General features: G+C 43.8%; 1 protein-coding gene across 2 annotated transcripts in view; it reads right to left on the bottom strand.

Annotated features, from left to right (window-relative positions):
• The window catches only part of LOC135256556 (3',5'-cyclic-AMP phosphodiesterase 4B-like), a 90,553-nt gene that overhangs the window by 50,925 nt on the left and 20,972 nt on the right, over positions 1-18,656 (bottom strand). Inside the window, exon 1 of one of the 2 annotated variants that reach the window (XM_064338439.1) lies at positions 16,951-17,372. The exons of the other annotated variant lie outside the window; for it this stretch is intronic. Within the exon in view, the coding sequence (XP_064194509.1) occupies positions 16,951-17,168 (218 nt within the window). The 5' untranslated portion in view covers positions 17,169-17,372. Of the gene's footprint in view, positions 1-16,950; positions 17,373-18,656 lie in introns of those variants that run through there. 2 annotated transcript variants of the gene reach the window in all.

Raw genomic sequence — 18,656 nt, 5'->3', positions numbered from 1 at the left:
CTCTTAAGATGGAAATTTCATTTAGAAGTCCAGGCATGAAGACAGAAGACAATAACTCTTACAAAGTTGACATCAAAGGGTGTTGTGGTTAGTCTCAATCTGGACCTAGAAGTTCCCTTTCACAATTATTGTAAGCAATGTGAGGGGGGACTTTTTCCACAGCCAAGTGCATCACATGACCCTAGAGGGACAGAATAAGCGTAGACATTGGAAAGCAGTTCTGTTTAGGCTACTCTGTCTAAAAGAAAACACTTGCTATATGCGACAGTAGTACTCATATTAAAGACATTACCAAATATTTCTGAAGTCAGACAGACCATCGAACAGGTGGGGAAAATGACCGATCAAGAAATGTGTTGTCATTGTGTATGACTAATTCCTTCTGGCTAATGACAGCCCTTCATTCTTTGCATGATGGCTCAGTCAAAGGAATTTCAGCGTTGTTTGGCTGGTGTGCAATGCGTCAGTTGTTTACCTCGCCTCACAAAATGAGCTACACAGTAAACCCCAATAAATCCGTACTGAACTCCGAGTTGGCGCTGAAAATTCTGGAAACCCAGAATGTGTGTGCTGTAGGTCCAGTTTGAGAGCCATCCGGATGCAAGCGAGCCCAGAGGACAGAACAGGACCTGTATCACCCCAGATCGTGGCAACATAACAAGGACTGTGTGCCTCCACCACTCATCCACCCGGGTGACGATTGCCAGCTCGTGCAGCCAAAAGGAAGGTGTTCAGAAGTCTCTTGTTGCTCTGGTAACCGTATCCAAGGACCTCATCTGGATTTGACGCAAAGCAAACTGAGCCTTTATTTCCCCTCCACTGCAAATAAGAGGTTAAAATAGCCGCACTGTAGCGTATAGTAAGAGGCAACATATTTAAGGCAGCCTTTCTATTAGTCACCCACCGTTTTAAGCACACTTGAGCGAAACATTCAGCTCACTGAGGGAACTGTTCAGTTACTCACGCGCTCTCAATCGCCTACGAAGCCACTCATGCATAATTCTGTTTTTTTCTGCACTTGGACAAGAGAAGGGTTTTGCAAGAACAACTTGTGCAAAAGCCAACTATAATCGTGTCTAATGCTCACCAGTTGTCCTGAAAACCGCCACCAAACCTTTGGCTGCAGCGCACCTCACCGGTGCACCCCAAACCGGGTCTCACACAGGACAGAAAAGTGCAAAAAGCCATTGAGCCTTCTGTGAAACGGCAAGCTCAGAGAATGCTGAAATCCGCAGGACGGTGGCCAGTTTACTGTTCACAGCAAGCTGCGTTGACAGACAACTTTGCAGCAAACAGACAACAGTCTACAGTTCATACAAGCTACGATGACACGGTTGAGCTGGCTATTCCAAGGATAAATCAGAGTTCAATGTTATGTTCTGAAATCCATCGGAACTACAAGAATATGCATTCAGTCGGGATAACTCATGCATTTAGATTAAATATTTAAATATTTACATGAATATGCAAACACATTTTTGGTTTGAATGTAGCTGCTTCAGGTATTAGTGCACGCACCAGTGTGCAATACCCTATCTAACAGGGAGCACTGCACATGGGTAAATATCAGAAACCACCCCCCCCCCCAGTATCTAGAAGCAGATCCAAACAACAGGTGGTGCTGGGGTGGTGGAGGGTGAGCGCAATTCTGAGCAGCAGCAGTGAAGCATGCAAAGCAGCGCAGGCAATCAGCAGCACTGAGAGGTCTGATTGATGGTTTAAAAAGGGGCTCCATTGGTGATGTGTGCTTGTGATTGAATGGGAAGAAGAAAAGTGTTGTGTGGATGGGACTGGTTGATTATGGAAATGCGTGTTTCCATAAGTATTTCGGCACAACATTGTCCTCTTCATTTATGAAAGGCATTGCGTAATAGCAATTTTTTCGTAAACACACATTGTGATATAAATGTAATATAAAATTATTTATGGTAGTGCAGAGCTTGCTTTAATAAAGATGGGGTGCATCTTCTATCTTTAATAGAAGATGCACCCCATGGAAACAACAGCGTCAGCTTCGCAGTTCCTGCAAAAACACACAAACATTTCCTTCAAGCAATTTGCCACACTCACTCAGACCAGTCCACTTGTTGTATGTACTCACACTGGTTCAAATTCAGTATCCCAAATTTTTAATTTAACCTGTGCAGCTTTCTACTTCACTTCTATTTACTGCCATTTAGCAGATGATGTTGGAGACAAGCACATAGCTCAAAGTGCAGTAATTCCATAGAGGTGAAAAGTACAGTCTCGAGACAGACAGCAAGTGTGAGAAGTGCAGAATTCACAACCTGTCACCTAACCAATTCTGCATTAGACAAAGTTATAAAAACAATAACAAAAACTATCCCTAATGAGCATTAAAATAGACTAAACAAATAACAGCAAAGAACCACAGGCTCTGAAAACAAATAAATAAGTTGCACCCAATCAGATGTTCATGCTGTGAAGGTCAACGGATCTGTCAGTTGTAGATCCTTATTAGTTGAGATTTACTTTTGCGGTGTCACAGAGAACGTCTACAGAGTGACAGACAGGAGTGACAGAAACAGTCCCTTTGTGCAGAGAAGACTGACAACTCCGTATTGCTAAGCCCATGGACTGAGATGAACCAATTGCTGAAGGCCCCTGTCTTGCCCACGCCACGTTCTGGTGAAGCTGATGGCTCAACAGCTCGCGCGCCAATCACGCCGCCTCCACGGGCCACTCTTCACTCCTCCATTTAGGAAAGTGAAATGCCGCTCCGATCTGGGGAGGCGCACGTCAATCTCGCGTTCCGCTTGCTCTGACACGGCAGACGTTGAAAGACAAGCGCAGGAGTGGGACGCAGCTACAGCTGACGCCAAACATCTTGAGCAGCACAGAGAGGGTGGTTCCCTCCATTTGCCTGAATTCCTGTTAATTTACTGCATAGGCTACATTTATATCAGCATATTTTCAGTAGCTTGCAGTAAAGTACTGATAATTTCACTTTTATTATATTATATATTCTGTACATCATCTGAATAGTTCAGCTCACCCTGTTCACAGAATCCGCTCAATAAAACATATTCTAAAGGGAGGGAATCTGTGCAGAACCGGCACTGTGGAGCGCTATTGAAATTAACAGCCCTGGGGTTGTGGGACACATGATTTCCAACTGGGACGTGTCACTCAAAAAGGCATTTAAAAATCATTGTGCTGAGCACACTACCCCGTTTAGCTTCCTCCATTTGCAGCTGTAGCACTACTGAGAGCACCCAACAGTGAGGCAGAGCTCACAGACCAATCTGAACATTAACCACAGCTGCAGCCGAAGCCCCATCTCCCATCGGCGACAATAAGAAAAAACCCAATATTTACAGTCCCGTTCATTTCAGATGAGAGGGTCACTTTAAACCGGTATGTTTAACAAACACAAGCACGTGTACCCAGATTCAGTCCTGTTCATGCAGTCACAGCAGGCAACGTCTCCTGCTTAATGCTTTGCCGCTCAAGCGATTCACCTCATTTCCACTTCTCATCAGGCCGTCCAAGTCCCTGTAGCCCCCCTGTAAGCTGTTGTTAAACAGCCTAGACTATGTCACAGGAACAAGAAAAAGTGTACCTAAGAATTTACGGTTGAAAGGATCCATACATTTTGCCAATGTGGGCTTCCTGAATCATTCTGATGTGACCCAGGTGGAACCTAAGCCACCATTAAGCAAGTAATTCAGCTGCCAGGGGTAAAAATACTAAGGGTAAACCTGCATTTTACATTGCAGGGTTTCAAATTTTCCGCCAAATGAAGGAAATGTATGAGAAATCCCTAAAGTGCATTTCTGAGGGAAAAAAATGCATGCAGATCTATAGGTGACAGAGGAATTCAAAAGTCATTTTTAGGGAAAGGTGGTGAAATTCAGAAAACAGACGATTAAAAACAGTGATTATGAGAACTATGAGTGATTGTGAGACGAGAAAATCCCAAGCAATTGTCAGCGCCTATGGAAAAAACATAAAAGAAGGCTTGGCTTGGGGGGGGGGGGGGGGGGGGGGGGGCTAGTCACCACAGGCGTGTGACAGCACAACACCACAACACCACAACCCACCGCACTCTGCATGTTCACCGTGATGATTAACATTCCTGGATCATTAGTTTGCTTTCCTGGCTGCCAAAGAATGAGTCGCTTTGCTGGATGGCAAAATGTCACAGCACCAGACAAAAGTCAGTCCCGCTGAACGACTTTTTGGATGCCACGCATTTTTTGGATTTTGGATTTCCAACGCTGGCAGCAAGAGCATCTTTAATCATCCGTCACATTCAGAGTGAAAGTCTGACAAACCATACCACCTCCAAGCACAGAAATTTGGCCAGAATCACACTTAAGATAGACAGGCCCCCTCCTACAAGAAACACTTTATAACATCAACTTAACACTTGTGTGGGGGCTGAATGTTAACACAGATTATTTTAGAAGCATGCTAGCCCAGATTTAACAGCTAATTAGAGTATTCTATTTGAGGGTAGTAGATTTTTTCTTCCTATATTTTCTATGTTGACTGTCTATTTCCTCAGAATGAAACACGGATGCCTGAAGGACACTGAATCCTAAAGGAAATGTTAAATCTCCATATGTAGAGGAATACCATTGACTGATAATGGCACACGTTACAGAAACACATTAAAACCAACATGGGAACTGACCCCCTCAATTTAAACATGTAGTACGAATTGCGAATTAAAGATCCGTAAGTTGACCCATAACGTGAAAAAAAAATGTTTTTCCCACAAAGCAGAAGTTCTGACCTTTGAAAGCACGTCATGTATTTCTGGTAAATGCATTTCAAAGAGAGCCCAGAGAATGTTTCTTAGACACCCCATGCACCCTGGTAATAGAGCCAGCCGAGCATCCCTGTTTGAAACACACACTGCTGGGAGTCAGGCGAAGGCAGGGACAATGCTCATTCACTGCTCTACCTGGGCCATGACCCCTCCGGTCAACACTTGTGGGCAGCACACCTTAGTCAGTTAAAACAGGCGCACGATGTGAGAGAAGTCACATTTTGTCACACTGTGTAATGAAGCATTGCTAAAAGCTAATGATGAACTGTACTGCCATTCCATTAAATGCATTGCAGTACTTCCTTTAACAGCATTCAAATTACTCCTAAAAGCATTTATCCTCCTTGTCAGCAATACGCAAACCAGTACTGTCTAACAGGCTTCAGTGCATAGAATAATTACTATAGACTAGATAGAATAATTTTCAATGACAGAAATGCATTGCATGGTTTTGCCACCTCATTAGTACCTCTGTACCTAGTCTGACTGCTGCTAACAAGCCTGCAGCAGGAACTCTGTCCACCTGTCCAGTGAATGGCAGCAAACAGCCTGAGAACATTAACAAAATCATTCCATTCAGGTCACATCCATCTCCTCCGCACCGGAGAAAAACAACAGTGTCACATGCATCTACCATAATAACTATAACAGGCTCATATGATGCAGACCCAACCTCTATGCAAGTTTAATCACCGATTCACATTTCATATAATTCAGAGATAAAGGGCACAGTAATACTTAATGTTATTTTAGGAAATTCATGATGCGACAGCAAGAACACCCCGGTCACTTGATCTTCCTCAGCCCGCATCGGGTCTTCAGGCTTCCTCACGCGTCAAAATATTTCATAAACCCAAACAAAAAAAATCAAATTTAAAGCCACATCAACTCCACTGATCTACAAAAGCAGGGAAATAACAGAGGAAGCAAATCTCAAATAAAGTACAGTGAAATTAATGAATGCATCCCTCTGAAACAGGCACAGGAATTCTTGGTTGCGCGACCTGTGAAATGAGGTATCATTGGCCAGACAAATAGCCTGAAAGCAATCATCTGAGTGTCTAGTTTGTAGACACAAAATCGGCAACCAATTTTAAAAGCAATGAAAACATTTTTGATAAAAGGGGGGGATTGGGGAGGGGGTCATGCAGGTGGTAGGTATTGATATGCCACAGGAGCAAAAAGAATGAACAAAAGCTGAACAGCCAGAAATCCATCAAAAAAAAAAAAAAACATCAAACTGAAAAGCAGAGCCAACATATAATCTTTATCGTATGAAAACAATTGTTTCTCAAGAGCAAAATACAGTATCTATGGGATAATAAGTTGCATACATAGCTGATTAATAATCTTCAAGAGCAACATCACCATTCCCTCCTTTGTTTTTACTGAAAGGACATAAGTTATCTTGTGTTCTTCAATCTAATTGTAGCAGAGAGCTTTTGAGCAACTAAAACAGTTTGCGTCAGTTTAATATGGTCTAACACAATTATGAAGTTGACATATGCCCTGTGTTAATCCACTGATATAATTGCTACGAAAACTAATGTGTCAATCTCCATTTGCTACAGTCTAGCTACTGCTCATACACTATACAGGAGGGACACAGTCTCTTTGACTGGATTAGCCAATCACTGTTGTTGTTGTGACATTTACAACACGTCCCTATCTCAGCTTAATGATAACAGCAGCAAAGGCTATCCTATACTGTTAAAGGGAAGGCAGTCAATGGCCAAAATAATTAGCCCTGGCATTCTGAAGGATATAATTCCCTTGGCAACGTACAGCTATAGCACCATGGATGGTGGTGGTACTTGTTTGTCCTGCATGGTATTTGACGGAGTGGGTTTACAAACCAAGGCCCCTCAGAATCAAATAAGCTTGTCTTTTACAGCAGGCTGCCTTACATGTGGGACCGTTGGGTCTGGCGGCCCCTGAAAAGGTCCGACAGCCTGCTCTCCAAGAGAGACGCAAAGCGTAAATGAGGCACCCATTTCGGAGGATAAATCAATCATTATTTCTTTCCCTTTAACCTTTTTTCTTTTTTTGCCACAGTCACCCAATTTCCTTGGACATGTCATTTTGGTTTAAAATGGAACAGTAGCAAAGACAACGGAGTCTTAGATTTTCAAAAAATACTTTTCTGGCAGCAGCAAATGGTCTGAAACTCAGACAGAACATCTCACCATCATCTCTGAAGCGAAGATAATCAGAGACAGCCTGTCAAACTTCTACACAAACTAATTGAAATGGCCATTAGGTAGCCACTGGACTTACAGCCCTCTTTATATATAGTTCCCCCATTTTAGGGGACCAAAAGTACCTGACAGAACTCGGACAGAATTTCAGCAGTGTCACCACCATCCCTGAAGGGAACACAGGCAAAGACAGCCTGTCAACCTTATTTAAAAAACTACCTGAGATGGGCACTATGTAGGCACTGCAGAAATGTGTTCTTCTCAATAATGTATAGCCTACTTGCAACAGTTAAGTGCTATAGTGAAAAAAAGCCAGAAGAAGTTGCACATTCTAAACTGGGGGTTTGACATAGCAAGCACCTATTACGCAACTTCTAAAGGCACTTTTAAGGTAAGTCCAAACATGGATAATCTTTGATAGCACCCTTAAATCCTAAAATTATTGCAAATATAATTAAAAGTCCTCATATTTTGTACTTGTTGCAAGTTATTTACATTCAATGACTGCCTGAAATCTGTGATCCATAGGCATCACCAGACACTGGTGATGCTTGCCTTCAGGCTTGTCTTCAGCCAGTGAAAGGCATGTTCAATTGAATTCAGGCTGGGTGATTGACTTGGCCTGTCAAGAACATTCTACTTTTTGGCCCTGAAAAAATCCTTGGTTGTTTTAGCGATATGTTTCTGGTCATTGTCCCGCTGCAAGGTAAAGCACTGTCCAATGAGTTTTGAGACATTTTGCTAGAATTGAGCAGATAAGATGTTTATGTACACTTCTGAATTCATCCTGTTGCTGTCCAATTACTTTTGGACCCCTATAATGGAAGAACTACAAATAAAAAGCACTGTAATTCCTACATGGATCACCCAATATAGATGTACTAATTTAAACGAACAGGCTGCACTTTAACCTCACATTCATAGTTTCATTTCAAATCCAATGTACTGCAGTATAGAGCCAAAATGACAAAAATTGTGCTGCTGTCCATATACTTAGGGACTGCAGTGCACTTCTGTATGAAAGTGCTTGTGGTGCTGTGCATTGCATACCCCCAAACCCACAACTGTGAATACCTGGTAAATAATGAAAAAAGCAAACTGTGGGTAGTATTCCATAAAAAAACTGAAGGTGCTTGGTATAGCCTGAAAACCATATTTCAAATGTTTTCAGAAAAACGTCTTCAGAAATGCAACGGGCATACTAGCAGGGGAGATGTGACTAGCTGAGGTGGCAGGGGGCCGAGCAGATGGATGTGCTCTGGAGGCGGTAGGGACTGCGGAGGCGGAGACAGCTGTGCCGTGAGACGGTGACTAACAGGGACTGGCAGACGCCAGGTCCTTGAGGCCTCCATCACACTGATGGTGATTGACACCTGAACTGTTGGGCAATTATGTGTCTCTCCATTTTAGAATTGTGGCACAGAAGAGCAGACAAGGCTTTCCACTTAAAAGCCAAGAATCCCATCAGCATTCACTTCATAGAAAGGGTTCAGTTCAGCAATGGCCACCATGGATCTCATCTACAGCATTACGCACTGTGGGTCTCTGATCTACACCAGTGTGCACTGTGGGTCTCTGATCTACAGTAGTGCGCACTGTGGGTCTCTGATCTACAGTAGTGCACACTGTGGTCTCTGATCTACAGTAGTGCACGCTGTGGGTATCTCTTCTACGGTTCTGTTTCACACATGTGCATATGTTCAAAAGAGGTAGTTTTGCCTAACAGGTAATCACTGTTTCTGTCAGAAATGTTGCGCATAATCAAACTTCACATTTCACAAGCTACATTTAGCATGTTATCTTAGCACATTGAGGACACTGTTCATACAAGACAATAGCAGGGTCCCCTCCACCGAGGATTTGAACCTCCAACCCTGTGGTTGAGACCGCGTTCCGAGTGCCAGAGAAGAAACAGCTGAACGCGGGTTGGTGCTCCCTCTGATCTCCCCTACCATCACTTGGCAATGGCAGCAATGGTATTTTCCATTTATCAGGGCGACCTCCCCAACTTATGCAGCAGGTAAACCCTCTGCAGCACCTACTGCATCATAACTAACACTTGAAAAGATGCACTAGGTATGTCATGCTCTCCACTTGAATCCAAAGATTAACCTGGGGGCAGGAGAAATGTAGGCAGCACAGGGAAAAATAAAATGCCGAACAAGTACGCAGCAGACAACCAAGTTATACTGCTACAAGGTATGGGTTTGATCTAGCTGCAAACTGCTTGACATTGAGAGGCAGAATTCAAGCAAGCTTTATTCCTGTTTTCCTCTTAAAAGTCTTTCTCTTTACAGCAGATCCCAGTCTAACCCCCACAAAAAACAAGCCTAGGCTGGCAGTGGCAAAAAAAAAACGTTCCTTGGTGGAAGATATACAAAGAAATGTTTGGAGGAACCAGATCCATTTTCCTTAGGCCAGCTCAGAAATCAAATTTCAAATCAATCAATTGTTCCAATGGCAATGGTTACTAGATTGTAAAGAGCAAGGTCCTAGGCACATAGAGGAAATTTATGAATCCAGACCATCATCAGTTCAACGAGTATGCTGCAGAACAAGGACTTTCAAAGCAATAAGTTAAACAGAACTGAAATGTGTTAACATTGGAGTTGAGCCTTTTAGAATTCAAACACAAATATACATACAAATATATATCTAGCATAAAGGGACTCCCAAAAATGGACCCTATTCCAAAGCTCTGGGAATGTAAACGTTGAATACACATCCAGACATTACACTCACTCTGCCTTCAACGGTCCAGGTTACTATAGAGATGTTGGTCGCCAAGCACATTTAATTGACACTGATTACCATCTTCGCATTGTTTCCATAGCAAAGGGTACTGCCACCACTCCTCCATCCCAACACATTAATGGTCATAAAATTCTTACGGTCTGAATCTCTGTATAACATGGTATCTCACAAGAAGTATTCTAAATGTCCTGAAAATGAAAATAAACCAAACAAGCCTAGAACTGAAATGCAGCTGGATTTTCTAGCAATTCACATTTATACACATGAAAAGTACATGTACAAAAGTAGTGCATTTTATTTTATTTACTTTCCAGTCAAAGAAGGAAAATCTTTAAAATACATTAATAATGAAATGGTACTGTTAGAAGATGAGGAACACATGGATACAAACCACGATATAATTGTTTTTATGTAGGGTTCTGTGATACTTATTTAGTCATACTATGAACACTCTTCCTATCCCTCTCAATAAAATGATGTGTGCTCACACTGTACAAAACTATTCACAACAGTATAATTGCGTGGGTCTTTTAACATCCCAATACCTCAGGAAGGTGGTGTGTAAACAGTGTACATAAAGGATTTTTATAAACCAATTAAGCATGTAATTCTTGCATATAGGCACGTTTCTAAACAAAAGCTTAGACGGTGTTCTATGTCGATATGAAGGTATGGTTTGGAGATATTTTAGTAATCCATGCATTTATTTGTATTTGCATCATGTCATGTTAACTCAGCTTGAAAATATTAATTTAACATATACTAATATGATCAGCTTTGATTGGAAAATCTGTTCCAGAAATCAAATGGGCAAATAGACATAATGGACATGACAATGGATGATTGATAGATGATGATTATGTTAACTTATGATGGTGATAATATCAGCAATCCAATAATAATAGTAACAAGAATGACAATCATCATGCTTATTATGGTTATTATTATTAGATCATCTAGCGGAGACCCACACTTTTAACTTATGTTGTCTGTACAATGCAGAAGCCATTGCACAGCATTAACTCAGCATCATATCAACAGTCTAAAAACACTCCTGCCAGCTCAGAACAGCAGTCCTTCAGGGTGGCCCGTATTTAGCTGTAGCATCACCCAGGGACGAAGGGTTTCATTAGCGTGTCTGTCTTCATCTCATCACAATCAGTTACTCCAGATACAAATGGATATTCCAGTTGCGCCCAAATACAATGCACTTGGTTTGAACATTAAAGTTTAAAATAAAGCAAAATGAAATTGCACTTCAAAGCATTAATCATACTTCTATGATGTAACAGAAATTAGTAGCAGGGACAGGGCCAACATCAGGGACTGGATCAACCCCTTGGTGAAATAAATGAAGGAATTCAGTCTCCAATCATTTGAAAAGCTTGTTGGGGAAGACAAAATGGTGCTTTTGCTGAGGACTGCAGTCCCCACGAAGGTGCAGGAAGTTCGGGCATTCTCTAAAATATCACCTCCCTTTTAAGTGCAATTTTCCAGTGTGAGAGGGTTCTTTTGGAAGGTGATAGAGCGCAGGATGCACCACCAACTGGCACATACTCTACGGGAAGGGACTTCACAAACTGGAAGATATCAGGAGACACATTATCCACCAAGCTCAAGGGCGCAATAGAGAGAAAGATTTTCACCACGGAAAGCATGTGACACAGCATGGAGGAAGAAGGGTTTCGCCCCCAATTTGATAAATATGGCTGTCTGCACGAAAAGTGAAATCATCGCAGCATGGGGGAACTACTTACGGCACTTTCCTGTCACCTAAACAGGTCTCCATTTCCCCCCACTCCTCAGTAGAGGAAAATGAAATCATTCCAGCTACAAAATAGGCCACAAAAACATATTTTGCAACATTTTTGAATTTACAAAGAGTTTCTCTCGATTTGTATGCTTCCCCGTATTTATACGGTGCAGTCCGTAAGTATTAGGACGGTGATACAGGTTTTGTTGTTTTGGCTCTGTACTCCAGCACACAGGATTTGAAATGAAACAAAGAATATGAGTAAAGTCAGCTTTAATCTGAGGGAAATTACACCTATATCGAGTGATCCATGTACTGTAGGAATAACAGCCCTTTTTATACATAGTCCCCCATTTTGGGATGAAAAGTAACTGGACAACTGGCAGCTCAGCTGTTTCTTGGCCAGCTATGTGTCATTGCATAATTAGTCACAGTTTTTACTTTAACCTCATATCCATTGCTTCATTTAAAATCCAATGTGCTGGAGTACAGAGCCAAAACAACAACTGTCCTAATACGTATGGACTGCACTGTAAATAACTCACTAGTGTGAGTTAGAAATACATAATTTCCTTAATCTAATCTACTACACCATGAACCAAGGTTGAAAAACATCTGCAGGTACTGCAGGCACAAGTTCCTCTCCCAAGGTATCCAGCACACCTGATTCGGTGGCACCAGGGTGGTGATGACCCTCCCATCTTGATGCCCTTCCATCTTGGGTGGTGAATACGGATTTCAATCTCAGAACTGTTAATGTGCAACGCCTTCACAGCACTGCACCCGCATGACGCAAAATGTCAATTTCTCTATCTGTCTGCAGTGATTCAGTAACATAGGAACTGCCTCAACCAGTCAAATCCAATGTTCCAGAAATGGAAAGCATGAAAATGTACCATAATCACAGGGACTGCCCCACAATTCCACAGCAAGGCTACCTTAATAAAAAAAGAACTGATTGTAGAGGAGACAACAAAACAGGGGCTGTTGCAGTTTTTCATGAAAAATGAAACATTCAAGCTAATCTACAAGATACAATCATTTTTGCTCTCCCTCTGTTCTTGGAGCATTTCACAAAAGAATTACAATTTATTTCTGGCAAAACATCTCACAAATCATATTCCTGGAGCTTGCAAGAGAAATCAGACGCCCTGCAATCGTTTTCTTTCCCCTGCCCCGCTGTATGTCGATAGCCACAAGTGTACACACACATGAACACTCAAATGTCAAGAATATGTCCAAGTAGGTGGACACAGTCCACTTTATTCTAGTCTGTTTCTCGATAGTTAGAACATTAACATAATGTAGACTATCAAACAAGGTGCTGACTAAAAGGGTGCTTTGCAGGAAACAGAATTATGAGGAATAAATCTATTGAGTCAGCAGTTACAGTACCTAACTAATAGCCCTGTCATTACTGTGACTCCCATTGCTATAACTCTTGCTTCGCATCAACAAGACTGAATTCTAGATATTCACCTCCTGCTTCTTCACAATTTAAATTTTTGCACAACAAGCACAAAATTCCTTAGGTTCCTTTATCTTAAAAATGTTTAAAACTTAATCTAAACTTGCCAACATGAAAGCAAACTGACTTCAACATAAATAAAACAGAAATAGTGTAGTAAAGTGAGAAGACAGCGATTTATTTTAGTGTCAGAGGGAACAAGGCAGGCTTTGGTATCAACAAAACCATCAATCAGGTTAATGGGGCGAAGCCTTAGGCTAGGTGCCTCTGAGAATAATAAATCTTCTGAATCTATAGTCATAAAATACAACACAAAATAAATGTAAAAATTTCTCATATGTAATTTTATTATCTGACAATTATATAGTATTAATTGATTTGATGGTTGGGACACCCAGGTGTTTTTCCAAAAAATACTACCTCGTCTCACAGTAACTGCTTTCCCCAGAGACCAAAACTCCATACCGTATTGTTGGGCTCAGACATCCAGCACGTCAATGGCTCTCCAGAATCATGCTGTCTCAAACTGTCCCACTGATTAAGATGGACATTCTTAACCCATGTTGAAACTCAAAATAACTAATGATCTGAGAGGAATTGGTGGTGGCGGGGGGGGAGGGCAAAGTGAGTTTTTTTTGTTTAAAAAAAGAACACTTATGCAACGGCTGGCTCGCAGTGATGATTTGTTTGCCCACGGAGCAATGAAAAAAGATGGAGAGCGAACTGACAGTGAAACTCCCAGAGGGAAGAAAGCGCATGGTGTTTGGTGAGGGAAGACTATGGAAAGCACAGGGGTTTCATTTATATTCATAGGGAACTGAAGGAAACTTTAGGAACTTTAGTCATATGAAATAATGTTCAGGCGACGAACATGAAGCGACCTACAGAACAGAACAGAACCCGAGCTGATCAGATAATGGACGCGCAGGGACTGACAGCAAGGGGCAGATCCCCAATTGCTCAGATAAGGAACACACAGGAATCTTGTGGGGGTTGTGATAGAAAAAGAGATACAAGGGAGAGGGGGGGAAAGAAGATAAAAGAATAAGAAAGAGGGAGATAGAGCTTAAGGCAAGACATGAGACAGGAGAGAGATGCCCTGAGGTTAAGAAACATTAATGAATATTATGTGAAATAATGTTGTAGATGCCCTGGCCTAGCGCTCCCGCCCTGATCTTGGCCCCCGCTGCTGTAGTCTCTTCCGCTCCCACGATGAGAGGCAAGGGGGAAGCGTTTTAGAGACGTCTTCTGCTCGGCTGCCTGGTCCCCCTTGCATTGCCTTCATGCACCAGTTCTCTCTGAGGCTATTTCCAGAGGTAATTACCTAACATTACTGACATACCCCCCACCCCCCCCCCTCCAAGCCTCCCCACCAAAGTGCCAGGCAGAGAAAGGAAGCTCCCATGCAAAAAAGGATCATGGGTACTGACAGACACTGCCCAGATCTTCAGCACAAAACCTTGAGGATGTCCCCAAAATGGTATAAAAGCAATTACTATACTTTGGAACAACAGCAAGGTGATGGGTTACTGGAGAATCAAGTCTACCCCCCCCCCCTTCCCTCCCCTTCCCCCCTTCTCTCCCCTCCCCCAGGACGGCGGCTGACGTCAGAGCTATCGCTAACTCGGCTATCGCTCCTGATCTGTGCCGAGGGCGAGCGCTCGGAGGATCAGAGACTGCACTGGCGAACAGTTAAGCCCTCATTTCAAAGAGCCTGGGACGCCACTTCCTGTGTAACTAGGCTATTGTTGAGCTCCGATATCTAAGCCACCTCATCCAGCAGGTTTTTAATCCGCATTTAGTATCGTGTCTGCGCACCTGGAAAATGATCTGTGTGCACATCGAGTCTCCTATTGCCCACTCCCCTGAAATGTTCCAGAGATTGAGCTGTTCGATAGAGCGAGACGAAAGAAAGAACAGGGCATATCAGCAGCACCAACGTAGTTATGCGTTTATGTCATTATTTAGGAATTATACAGAGCAAAAAGGTAATAACAGTTTTTTTTGTTTTTTTTAAACATTTGAGGTTGCCCCTATACAATATAACAGTCGATAATGGGATACAGACTGCAAGATCAATGCTAAATGTGTAAGCTAATGACCTGACATTTAAAGTAGAGAAGCCTGCATTCTGTACAGGACGTCCAGGGGCGCTGACTGAAAGCCTGTCCAATGGAGGCCCATACCGCCAGACCTCAATACGTTCCTAACTCGAGACAATTACGTTACACGAGAAGGAAAGTAGCCTGTAACGGTGGCCACCGCGCAGCCAAAGCTTTCACCGGGGTTTTCCTCCGTAACAAAGACGTGCAAAAGCGCGGAAAGCGCCGATGCGCGCGTCAACTCTCATGATCAAGCGGGAGCGGGAGACGGGTGTTTCTCCACCCCGCTTCCTGCAGACCCGCTCCTTTGATGCTGATGTTGTCAGCTCCCGGGGGTCGCCCTGCCTGTTTGTCGATGCTTGGGAGCTGTGATTGCCTCCTACGCCACATCAGTTCCTTCTGTGTCCGCTCAAAGAGACGCCAGCGCGCAGTAACCGGCGAGAGCCGAGCCTGAGGCCCAGGGTGGCTTCGCCAGGTCAGTGTTGTAATCCACGGAACCCCCATCACCCAGCTGGAAAACCACGCAGACTGGAATGAACTGGTTTCAACATCAGTAGCTGCAGCTCCCTTACCCACTTTTGTCATTTCGACACAGAATGCGCGCACGCACACACACGCACGCGCACACACACATACAGACACACAAAATAATATGGCATAAAAGTCTTCATCTGCACCCCCCCCCCACACACACACACACACATATATACAAACACACATAGGCACTGCTTTAAAATAATTTTGCAGAATGCATTGCTAATATAAATCAACAAAGCTAAAATTGTTCTTCATCAACAACCCCAATTCACTAAATGGATCTAGCTCAGGAAAATGCATGCGTTTCTGTTTGTGTTTATGTGCGGATGGGTGGTGGCTCCCCATTTATATCGATTGCTGTTAGTTGCAATTCAGGTTTGTTGCCAAACAATTTCACACACTTAAACACAGACTTTCAAGAGGCTCATATTAGCAATCTAAAAATAAAGCGGACAGTCACGACTCTTTCATTAAGCAAAGAAAATAAAAACAAAATTTAGCCAGAACGACCAGCAATTAACAATACTTTCTTCTAAATGGATTAAACGATTATTCAGAAACTATGAACAGGAACTCTCCTCAAGGTATTCAAAAGCCAATGGCTGCTCCCTCTACCTGTGCAGCAAAACAATTAAAATTCATGCAAATGCATGTTTAGGACAACTTGATTTCATGCAAATATGTGTACGTGTGAGTATACACACACACACACACACAAGCACATGTTTGTGTATGTGGACAAAAATGCCTACATAACATTTTCAATGATTTTTCAGTGCACTTTTACATATGTATTTGCGGTCAATGATTACTAGGTCAATCTATATCCAAAAGCAACAAGAAGCTGCATTTCCACACACAAATGCACAAAACAACACACTGTTTATTGACACTGGTAAAAAAAACTGTCATTTTCACCAATTCATAACCTGAGCACCCAACAGGACACACTCATCGGTAAGCCAAGACCACTAGGCAAAGCCGTTAAATTTAAAAACACAAATAAGCAGAAAGAAAGACCCCTCAGATTAAACTAGTTACAGTAGCCAAACAGCTATGCTCAGACCTCTTAAAAGACCTCCCCAAAGCAGTGAATCATCGGAGTTAGCCACATTAGCACACACAGGTAAGTATCATATTCAGGCGCACAGGTAAAGCAGCTCAGGATGAATAAGTTGAGGGCAGCGATCGTGCCCCTTCCCTGCGCATGCAGTCTTAATGCCTCATCACTGCAGGGAAAGGTCAGAGAGAGGCACTTAAGCAAAAACCGGCGCCCGCCGGTGGACCCCTCTAAAAGGTGCCACCCGCGCCCCTGTGCCCCGCCGCGTGCCCGCGCTTACCACGTATGAGCGACGGTGAAGCGCCGGCGCTGCCGGATGCTCTTGTTCACCATCGGCTTCCTGAAGAAGCGCGGCGAGCTGCGGGGGGAGATTTTGGGGGAGCCGGCCCGCGTCCCCGCCGGTTTCGGGGGCTCCAGCTCCAGGCGCATGTGCTCCTTGAAGGTGCGGACGGCGGGGTCCGGCCTGGGCTCGCTCGGACCGGGTTCGGCCCCCGACATGGTGAGTCTGGCGATGGGCGGGCCCCCCTCTCCTATGCCATGCGGTGTTGCCGGGGCGAGAGAGCAGCGGGGAGCCGGCGTGACGCGGCGCTGGCGCTGGCTATGCTCCGCTGTGGCGCAACACTTCGCCGGAGCCACTCCAGCACGGGCTCTGAGCGAAGGCTGTTCTGAGCGCAGACACTACTGCGGGAGGGAGAATAATCTTCTCGCGTTCAACCCCCCGCTAGCTCCCCCCCTCCCCCGTCTCTCTCTATCTCTCTCTCTCTCTCTCTCATGCTCTTTCCCTCTCTCCCCCCTCCCTTATCTCCACCCCCTTTCTCGGTCTCTCTCTCTCGCTCTCCCCTCCCCACCCTAGTCTCTGTATCTCCCTCTCTTCTCCTCTCACTCATGCTCTCTTCCTACCCCCTCCCACTCTCTCTCACTCTCCCTCTCTTTCTCTCTCTCCATCATCCCCACCCTGTTACAGTGTGTCTGTTTGGAGCTCTGTTGGCTCCATTCATTGCCGGGATCCTCCCTAATGAAATATTCATTAGCATCTCGAATCTGCGCTTCTCCTCATCTCGATATTAAGGGACAGAGGAGGCATCACCCCCCTCCTCTACCTCCTCTGAAAGAGGGAAAACCAGTTGCCTCTCATGCCCGAAGAGGAAATTTATAAGGGAAACAAAGCTGTAGTGTTATGTCACCTGGGCGCACCATTCACTCAGAATGTAATTTCAGAAGTCAGTGCACACGACAGCAGAAGCCCCGCCCGACGGCACACTGATTGGTTCATGACCTGTTTGACAGCAGGTATGGGAGCATTCATGTGTCAGAGGGATGAGGGGTGGAGCAGCAGCACAACTCAGGGAGGCAGAGAGGAACTGCACATGAATTCTGATAGCTGGTGACCTTTTCTCAAAGCAACCACCCCTCCTCCCTCAATAAACTTCTAAGCCTAGTCCAGCAGGAGCCAAAATGTGTCTCATAGTTTTACTCCCATGGGTCTCAAACTTGAGCGAAAACAAAGAACACCTTGTTCATGAGAGAGTGGACTCTACCCAAGGTGATCGTGAGAAATTGAGGGGCCTTTTACTTTATGGCTTTTGTCAGCTCCATATTTGCTTCACGGGAAAACCCTAACCCTAACCATCGCAAAACAATCCAAAAATAATAAATATCTACCATAAAATATATTTTTGGAACTTCAGAAAGAGTCTTGACTCTACGGTAATAGGATTACTTACACAAAAAAGTAAAAAAAACAACAAAACGAAAACACAGATGAAAGGAAGGAGGTCAACTATCAATCCTTCTCATTAGTATCTGGTGCAGCTGCATTCACACAGGCTGCACACCCCTGGATCAACCGTGTCCATCATCACGGCAACTCACCATGGTGAAAGGATGAAGGATGGACTGCTGGCAATAGCAATGACTTCCCCAAGTCTTCCAGGGCATAGAATGGTCCTGAGCTGGTACTCATACCAAGGGTGCAGCCCATTGCCA

This window comes from Anguilla rostrata, chromosome 6, assembly GCF_018555375.3.
Source record: "Anguilla rostrata isolate EN2019 chromosome 6, ASM1855537v3, whole genome shotgun sequence".
Lineage (NCBI taxonomy): Eukaryota > Metazoa > Chordata > Actinopteri > Anguilliformes > Anguillidae > Anguilla > Anguilla rostrata.
This window is presented reverse-complemented; position numbering and strand designations above follow the sequence as displayed.